Raw genomic sequence first — 10,206 nt, forward strand, 5'->3', positions numbered from 1 at the left:
ACAGGAGCTGATAAACTGAGAACACCAAGGGCCTGACAAATCCGTACAAGGCCATGAGCACACACAAGTATGAAGGTTACACTGAGGTTGTGTAATTTGGACTACACCCAAGAAGGGGGTGGCAGCAACACGACAGTATTACATACATAATTATATATATTTTTTTATATATATATGCACACAGGTATCTGATGAAAATGGGACTCCTAAGCGACTTTCTGAACACCTGCCTTGGAGGTTCTGGCATGACAGTATGATCCTTCACTTTGAGTAAACTGCTGCTGCTCCAAACAGGTAATTAAATGACTGTGTGTGGCAAGGCAATAACTGAGGGTACTGTTATCTGCCATTAATAGTAACATCTTGATGCTACTAATAAAAACAGTTTAATGAATAAAAGTTGTTGTAGCAAATATTGGCTGTGATCTGTGTCTCCTCCTGACTTGATCCCTTATCAGGGAAACAATTAGCCTCATTGATGCTAGAAACGCTTAATTGTTCCCCAAGTTAGCTTGGTCAGCAAGACCTTGAAGATTCACTGCAGCCTGCTGCAATGTGCAGTACAGACAAGAGTCTCCCTGTCTGTGTGCAAATACATCAACGGGGCTGGGAAAGGGAGTAAAATACCAGCAGGACTGAAATGGAAATAGAGAAACTATCTTTATAGGGCCTGTTAACAAGGAATCCATTCAAAATGCAGCCAGAAACACTTTCAGTTGTACATCTCTCACCCACACCCGCTTTCCATAGCGGCCCTACAGCGTTCTTGTGGGTGGTGATCACAGCTGTGAGCGGCAGAGAACCAAAGTACAGTTGCAACAACAACAGAAGTGAGTATGACTAATGAGAACATGGTTTGGGTTATTAGTCTGGTTGCAGACAGTGATAAATCCCTATTTGACAGCACAGCAATCTCCAAAAGAGATTACTGTCTCCAGGATCACTGTATAATCAGTGAACTCCAATCTGGCTTTAACAGAACAAATTTAAAAGCAAATAAACCTGAGTTGTACTGGCTGGACATATTCCTTGCGAAATCGCTTCAGGTCGGCGCTGATAGGCTGCTCCCCTTTCTCGATGGCCAGCCTGTCTGCTTCAGTAGGCTCAGGCTCTGGGATTTCAAACCTAGGAATAAAAGTACCGAAAAACTGATGGCAATTAAGATAAAACACAAACCCTTTATGTAGGATATGAAAAGCAATTGCATTTTTAAAAAAAAAAAAAATGCGTTGTGGTGAAACTCAAGCACTCATCTAATATCCAGTCTGCCTGGAATTCTCTCCTCCCTTGGCTACCACACCCTGATAATTTGCTACCTTCTCTGGTCATCGCAAGACGTCTAGACTACGATGTAAGGTTTTTAACTACCTGCTAGCTTCATTAACTGAAGATTAGAAGAAAGCTTAAGAGCAGCTTTATCGCACTGTATTAAAATGCTGTTTACATTAAGAGTCCTGTGCCTTTCAAACAAACTGCTTAGAACATTTCCTTTCTTATTTGCATCGAGACTTAGGCATACTCAAATACACTCCCATGATTAAATTAAGCAGTTTAAAACATTACCACCCCACAGCTTAGGCACACCAAGTGCTCCACCTAATACTTAATTCAGGTAACTAATTTAACAAATTGGGAAAAGGCAGCTTGCATTAAAAACTTGCATCGTTGTTATCCCGTTTTAGAAGTTCCTGGTTTATGAGCTTCACTAAAACACGTGCCACGCAGCACTGAGAACGAAGCAGGTAAATGAACACAAAGCCTTTCAGTGGCTTCAGAAAGGATGAACACTACTCACCTTTCAATCAGTAAACTCAGCAGTTCCTGGGGCTTGCAAAACGAGCGGTACGTGGTAAGGAAAGTACGTACAAAATTAGGATCTGTAAAGGTAGGATAAGAAAATGATGGAGTGTTGGGTTTTTTTTTTTTTATCCAACTGCAACATATCAGAAATAAAATACACATATATTCACAGAAAAAGCTTAAAGCACGGAAAATACACTCGGGTTACAAGTTAAGCACTGCAATTTGAGAAAAAAAAATACCTGAAATGATACTGCTTGTGAAATTCATTTAGTTCTTTGATGCATTTCCCCTGGAAAAGTATTCAACTGCACACACTATGCTCTCTCAAAAATTCTCAGTCTTGGTGTGCAGATCAGCTTACACTCCCCAAACCTGCAGCTATTCCATGGCTTCATGAAGACACAGAAAACATGGTAGAACTAGGCTGTCTACTGACATCAAAAATACCTATACCACCCTGACAAAACGTTTATCTTACCTGTTCTTAAAAAAACCCTCTGGCAGTGGGGACTGCACACCTGCCCCAGCCACAGCACTGCAGCACACAGCTCCTCTCAGCAGAGCAGCCAACAGGGAAAACACGACGAGCGGCAAAGGCCTTACAAAGCAAATACCTGCAGCAGTTCAAGACGTCGCTTCTCCACAAGCCACCACGCCTCCCTCCTGCTGTTCCTCACCGCTACGGGAGGTGTGTTACCACGAGACGTGCCTATCTGCAAGCTCACACGTGCTTTATTGGGCCTACTCTGCTGTATTAGGAGTATTAAAGGAAAAATATTGTTCCTTTGATCTCTTTTAATTCCATTCTCTGTACAGAGTGTTTCTTAGATCGTGAATAATCAAGCTGACAGATGAATCACTTTACTGGGAGCCACAAAGGGTCATCATCTGGTCCTGATCTTACATCCCTGCAGCAGATCCCCTCACATGGGTGACAGCAGCACTACAGAATCACTGAGTGGTGGGGTTGGAAGGGACCTCAGGAGATCATCCAGTCCAACCCCCCTGCCAAAGCAGGTCCATCTCCAGCAGGTTGCACATGATGGTGTCCAGGTGGGTTTGGAATCTCTCCAGAGAAGGAGACTCCACACCCTCTCTGGGCAGCCTGTCCCAGGGCTCCTTCACCATCACAGTAAAGAAGTTTTTCCTCAAGTTTGTCTGGAGCAAATGAACACTGAAATAGAGGAAAACCAAGCCTAGAGAAGTGCATGGGCATATCTCATGCTCATGGGCATATCTTCATGCTCACTCAGAAGTGTGGAGTTTCTTTCTCCTTGATGTTCTGTAAATAGTCTGGATCTGTCAGCACAAGGTGCAGGTAGCTTACCCCAGCAGTCTTTAACACGTGGGCAGTGAATTTCTTCCAATAAGCCCACAAAAGATGAAGACAAACATTGCTTTTAAGAAGGCTTAAATTCCCTACAGAGCACTGCTCAACATTTTTAAGGGATCCATATACAGGAACATGCTTGTAAGCTAAAAATAATAGTGTGCTCATCCTGTGATAATGCTGCTGAGTTTGCACCCCAGTCCTGCACTGGCCTGTTCTGCTTCCACATCACATAGACATTCACTCTTGAGTACTATTTTTGACATTTTAAAAGTAAATCTTCTTCCTACCACTCAACAGGCAGGTGGTACCTCTGCTCTGCAGACACAATCTGCAATTCCCTTAAAACAGGGGCTGCTACTCTGCTCTCTCACCTGTGGATGTTCCTTTACATTATTTTTTAAATTGAATACTTTTGTAGATGACAGTCTCAATAAAATAGAAAACACAAGCAATGTGCTTGTACAATACAAGCCACTAATAGTGGCTCCCAATTTAAATTAAAGAGTTTAACTTCCCATCTGCTACCTTCCACGGTGCCCTAGTACCAACTGGGGACTTCTTTCACTGTGAGGTTACTCAGGGAATGAAGAGCCTGTGTGCTGGAGCAAAGCCTACTTAAAACAAATCAAACTAATGCAAACCTGCAATAACTGACTGTTTAAAAAAAAATAAATCACATATTGATCTAAATGCAAACAAAAAGCACAACCAAGATCTGCTGAGAGTCCCTCCACATGCTCTTAGTCATCAAAACGCCCTTCTAGAGGCTGAGGGAGAGGATTTTGTTAGTCTTGGCTCCAAACACTGTTTGGAAAATGCACACAGAAACCCAAGAGGCAACGCTTCCATTGATGATTCCCAAGGCCAAAGTAGCAAGTACTTGTGCTATAAAAACTGAAGTTACACTAACAAACTAATACTCAAATATACCAGTTCATTCAGGAAAAGAGCTAGGTTTAAGTTTACAAGCCACTGAAACCCACCCCATTTTTGAAAAGGATGACTTGGGACTCCCAGACAACACAACTCTGGATTACCTGCATGCCAACTAGCTGCATAAATACTGAGCTTCAATGTGGGAAATGCTATTTTTTAATTATTATTTTTTTAATACACAGCTCCACACTATCTAACCTAATTTTTACAAAACAGACTCCCTGAAATACCAGGCAGTTTGGTAAAAAGCACAAAGGAGACCATTACCACTTGAGAAGTTTTACAAAAATGGCACACGACTCCCACCAGCGTCCTCACGTCAGCTTTACCGCGCGCGTCCTCTTTCAGTGCACACACGTCACCCCAAACCTCAGATCTAACGTCTTCATCAACATCAGCACTTAGTGTAACTACTTCAAAGTTTCATTTCTGTGGCTTTAAGACAGTATTTCACAGGAAAGACTGAAGAATGCCAATTGTGACTTGCATCCTTTTCTACTGAGGGACTTCACAAAGCACCAGGTTGAAGTATAATAAATATAACCTCCAACCTTTTCTTCCTCCACTGTTACACAGCCTGTAACTGCACCACTGCTTTAGCCACAGTGGTCTCAGGAAACACACCAGTGGCTCCTGTTAGACCACTGATATTTTAGGGTTGGGGCGGGGCTTGCATACCCAAAATTTTCTTACAGCTTTGCCAGCAAACCCAGTTAATTTAATAACAGATACTGGTTGGTTTTTTGTTTTGTTTTGTTTTTTAAAGCAAATCTTGCTTTACATTTAACTATACGCAGAAAAAAACCCAACCAAACAAAAGATAAAAGTATTAATTTCATCACTCATACAAGCATGACCTTAAAAACCATATATATATATATATATATGTAACAAATGTCCAGGGTACCTGCATACATATGGTACGTTAACCTTTCGATTAATTTCACAACCGTTCCTCCTTTGATGATAGGAATCCTGCTTTGCAAGTTGTCCTCAAAAACGATGTTATCCTCGGAATCTTCCACTACAAAACGATACACGCTTGGGCTGGGCAACCTCAGTGGTTGTTCATTTTCTTCTTGCAGTAATACTGAATCAAGCATCCTATCCAGAGTACTGCGATACTGGAGGGAAATCAGAGCGGCCATCCAATTACTCTTCTCTTCAGCAGACTTGGCAGCAAACAGGATACTGTTTTCATCTTTAGACACCAGTTCAAAAGCATGTTTATATTCAGCTGTGTCATCTTTATCAATAACCTGTATTTTCCTCATGAGGATTTTTTCCTTCAGTCTATACTCTGCATTGCTGTAACCGGGAAGCCGTGACTGACCGTGATTAGTTTTACAGCTGATCATTAAACCATCAAAGAGAAAGATGTGGCGTTCATGTTTGGCTCCTATTTTTGTCAAGCCACCTTCCATTATGAATTCATTACAGCACTGCCCAATATCTTTGCCTTCCCAGCCATCAATATTTTTCTGGATTTCATTCATTTTCTTGATGGCCAAGTGCTTGCTTCTTATTTGACGGTTATAGAAGCGACAGACTGGCTCCCTTGAATGAATAAAAGAAAAAAAAGTCACAATGGGCACATTCCACATTTGCTATGCCAAGAGATAAAAAAAAAAAATCAACTAAATTAATTGTTTATATCATTAATTCTTTGCCCTAAATATGCCCTAACCAAGTTTACTGTTCCAAATAAACCACGTGCACTGTTTGGCTAGGGAAAGGGTAAGATATTGACGTTATTCATAGAAGTGGACCATGGAGGTTTTGGGCTGCTACTCCACTTACAGTGAAAACTGGCATAAAGACAGGCTTGAAAAGAAAACATGCACATTCTTTAACAAGAAAAAAAAAATGACAATTCCTTTCCACATGGGAAACCAGGCTAGTTCTGTGGATTATTACCCAGGCCGGCGTCTTGGGGAGTGTTTGCTGTAAATGCGCTCCATGCTGCACTGCAGGTTCAGAAGAGCAGTAATGGCTTGTTTTAGGCACTCCCGATCCTCTTCGTCTTCACTGCACTCCTGCAATTGCTGTGACACAGTAAACATGTTCTCTTTCAGATTTGTCTGATTTATAGAAGGGCAGGAAGACTGACAAACGTTCTTATGCTGTGTTAGGTACAGTACTCGGGTGAAGTCAGTGACTTCACGTCAATGAGAGAGTTACTACTAGGAGCACACTCCGAACTAGCCATGTGTGTAACTAAAAACATTTGTCAGATATTCAGAAGCCAGTAAATATGCAAGAGGAGAGAGCAGACGGGAGTTTAGAATGATAACCCTTTACCCTTTTGCTGAGAGCCAGTGCTAATTGCCAGATACAACTTTTCCTGTTACCTTTTCAACAATGTCCTGTTTCACAACCGATTTTATTAAATAGTTTGAAGGTTTGAAATAGTTGAGAATTAAATGAGGGTTTATGTAACTATGTGTAATGTTCCTTCGAGTCAATTAGGCTCAACATTTCAGAGCACATTTAAAAGACAGAATGACCTTTGCTTCTTACCATTCTAAATTCTGCCATCTTCAGCAAACTCATCTATTTCAAAAAGAAATGTCCATTTTGCACGGTGCAAACTAACATAGTAAAAAAACACCTGAAATACAAGATTTGCTACTAATAGCAAAATGAAAATGAGAATTGGTGTATTTCCTTTTTATAAAGACTCAGTCCATCTCTACTACTACTCTACGTCTTGAATTAGGAAATTCAACAGGCTTTCATATCATCTCCGTACACTTGGTAGCAATATGCTTTGAGCAAAGCCTATGCACTGAGTTCATCCTCTTTTGGGTTCTTTAAGGTGATGACTCCTAAAATACTACAGACATAAATAAGATATATTTTCATTTTTAATCCCTTTTGTGTTCAAGATTGTATGATGATTTTTTTTTTTTTTTAAAAAGAAAATTCAAGCAAATAGATTGCTGAGCAAAATCAAGACAATATGCCACGCAGTTTTGGATCAACTGTTTTACCTACAAAGAGAAATCTTACTTACAATCACTCAGCATGGCAGAAGCCTTCTTTTCCTTTCCCCACTATGTTCCCTCAGCAAGGATATGTAGCTTCCTCTAAAAGTAATTGAGAGAACAGGATTTGACCAGATTGGTCCACTCTCTTCATATAATTTAAATTATTAAGATTTTTATTTTTCTTATGCCCAAACAACCTCCGTGTCTTGCCTATTAGAGAAATGAAAGCTTCACGGGCAAAAATTTCTGGGAAGTTTATGAGCTGAGGAACAGTAGAGGGAAGGGAAAAAGAAGATGTCTACCACCATGGAAACCATTTTCCTTACTATAGCCACAGAAATGCAAAGAACAAAAAATGTTGTGAAAAGACAACAAGTGCTGAAGGTGGGAAAAGCCACTGAGTCTGATGAAATACAAGAGCTTTCTCCTCACATGTCCTAAGCAGAATTTCTTGCATCCCTTTTCAGAGCTGTGTTTGGCAGTTAACAGACATCAAATGGCATCTTTTAACTGTTTGTTTTTTTTTTTTTTTAATTAAAAAAAAAAAAAAAATTACATACACATTTTTGGAAGTAATCTAATCCATTTCTACACCTTAATGAACAGATTCCTGAAGATGAGGCAGATTACCTGAAGCACATCTCATCTTTGTAATCACTGGACTAACATCTGCTTTTCCACATGCCAGTTCTTAACAAGCATCTTTCCAATTAAACAGCAGATGCACAAGTGTAACACGCTTGCTAGACAGAGAAAATACATAAAATTTCTTTAGAAAAGGGAAATGGGGGTCCTGCTTATGCTGGATATATTTAAAATACCAGTGATGATAAACTGAGAATAATAATTATTCAATTTATTGTACAGAACACTGTTAGAAAATAGTAATGGAGAACATGGTTCACTTAAAAAAAATTATATCATGGTGATCCTGTAGAATAATGAACAGGGTTTCTCTGTCAGCCAGTGGCTGTCAATGATCAGGAAACAGTGGGAAAGATCAAAAGGTGGAATTTCATATGTTTTGGGTTGCCTGATAACAACATAGCGAGTCACATGCAAGAATTAGGGATAATCTGCCTGCAGGCCACAGGAGAAGGAAGGATATACTCTATCCTTCCTGGACTTGAACAGGGTTGAACAGATGAAACATTAAGCTCTTCTCTACACTCCCAGCATTAAAGCTGTTCAAGCTTGGAAGTGTCAAGTGTAGTGTTTTAAACCCAAATACTCTGATAATCAGTTAAAGATGTCACTATCAGAATATATTTGGGTTACCTGTTTGCAAGATTTAACAACTTTTGATCACTAGCACTATTCTTTTCCTACCAGACAGTTTTATTTCTTCAGCATGACTTCCTTCAACCTTTCAACCTTCACTCAGTCGTTCCGAAACAACCTACGACAGGTTTATTTTCTGTCAATACTTCAACAAGCAATCAACATGAACGTGACATCAGGGCCTGTCCTCTGACTCAAGGTGTTCAAAGGCTATTTCCTGGTCACCTCTATAAGTCTGCTAACGAAAAGGAGACAAACCAAACAAATTTGACACGGGAGTCTCCAAGCAACACCCAACCCTTGTGCCCCTTGCTTAGGAAAAGAGGAGGCTGTGATGCAGATCCTGCACAAACAGGTTTCTGCACCAAGGAGAAAAGTTTTGCAGCTTGAAAGAATTTTCAAGCTTTTCACATTTTAATTTAATTCATTTTCCTTTGGCTGTTTTGCAAAAGAGCAAACACGGAGGCCTGCGCTTCTGTAAATCGTTAATTATTTTATTTACCTCCCAATTCAGTAGAGTTTTTTGGTAAATTTCTTTAGGAGCAACAGTCTCAATTGTAGCTTCTCTCCCTACTGAAGCCATGAAAATATTTTGAGTATTCTGTTGCTTTTCTGTTTCCATTTTTGTTAGGTCTTTTTCAACCAAGGTTCCTAGAGACAAATACAATGGTAATAGGGAAGCAGATAGGGAAGCAGTACCAACAGTTTTTAATGTATTAATATTGTTGAATAAATACTTTCTCTATTCCCCCAAACACTGCTTTTTAAAAATCACTACTGTAAATTTAGGATGTTTTCAAAATACAATATAAAATTCAAATTTTAAACCTGCAACACAACAAAAGATTCTGTATTTATCATTATTTGCTACAGAGTGGAGTGGTATTTAAGATTTCTGCTCCGCTCACAAGGTTACAAGATTCAAGACAGTCAAGTGTCAGCTTCTGCATCTGAATTCTAGTCCTATTCAGAAATCTTGTATATTGTGGATAAAGCTCATACTTCATCATTTTTACTACTAAAATTCTCTAGTTAAAAAACATATCATATAATGTCATATTTCATGCAATATCCTGCTGTATTACCCAAGTCAAAAACAAATAAAAGAAACAACTAAATGTTTTCTGAACTATCTGCCAGACTATTGTTCAAACACGAGGCAATTTTAAGAATGTGCGTGTATAACCTGATCCCATCAATATTATATTAATATTAATCATGAGCAGCAGACTCAGAACCCCCAAGAGACCAAAAACTCTTGCAACATTACAGATTCAAGACAGGCTATCAAAACCAAATTGCCTTCTCTGTGCCATGGTTTAAAAACATAAATAGTAACCACCCTTTCCTGTCACTGAAGGAAAAAACTACCAAGTTTGCATGCAAAGCATTTAATCTCAAGTTTTAAAAACACACAAAACTCTGCTCAATAAGGCATATATGTTAACATTTCCTTAAAAAGTGAACAAATGCAGCTTGTGAAATCAGTTAAAAGTTCAGATTCTCCCAAAGCTGCGGCGTACGATTTCATTCTTTAATTTCCTCCTGATGCACTCCATTTCCCAGCTTTAAGACACAATGGGTCATTAATTAGCCTGACCTTCAGCATAATACAGGTCACTAATCCAATTATGTCTTTTAAATGCGAAAGAAGAACATTTTCAGAAGTTCCAGAGAATTATGGTATGCAGCTGACCCTTACGGAAAGGGAAGTTACGCTCTTTTGAAAGAGATACATCGACGAATCTACCGGTGCTCGCTCCACAGCAAGGCTGGCAGAGCCATGCCACGCTTCTGCCATCATCCTTTAATTCTTCCATCAGTTTATTTTCTTTTGGAAAATATCCTTATTTTATTTTTTTT

At 39.5% G+C, this 10,206-nt stretch overlaps 1 protein-coding gene across 1 annotated transcript in view; it reads right to left on the reverse strand.

The window, feature by feature from the left end:
• LOC104524552 (son of sevenless homolog 2) overlaps window positions 1–6,135 on the reverse strand; it is a gene marked incomplete at its 3' end in the record, with an annotated part of 15,160 nt that extends 9,025 nt beyond the window's left edge. Inside the window, exons 1-4 of the mRNA XM_029084848.1 lie at window positions 5,990–6,135; window positions 4,980–5,629; window positions 1,796–1,877; window positions 1,003–1,125 (exon numbers count right to left, since the gene is read on the reverse strand). Of these exons, the coding sequence (XP_028940681.1) occupies window positions 1,003–1,125; window positions 1,796–1,877; window positions 4,980–5,629; window positions 5,990–6,135 (1,001 nt within the window). The remainder of the gene's footprint in view (window positions 1–1,002; window positions 1,126–1,795; window positions 1,878–4,979; window positions 5,630–5,989) is intronic.
• Window positions 6,136–10,206: the final 4,071 nt, after the last annotated feature.

This window comes from Antrostomus carolinensis, unplaced genomic scaffold, assembly GCF_000700745.2.
Source record: "Antrostomus carolinensis isolate BGI_N321 unplaced genomic scaffold, ASM70074v2 scaffold2785, whole genome shotgun sequence".
Classification (NCBI taxonomy): domain Eukaryota; kingdom Metazoa; phylum Chordata; class Aves; order Caprimulgiformes; family Caprimulgidae; genus Antrostomus; species Antrostomus carolinensis.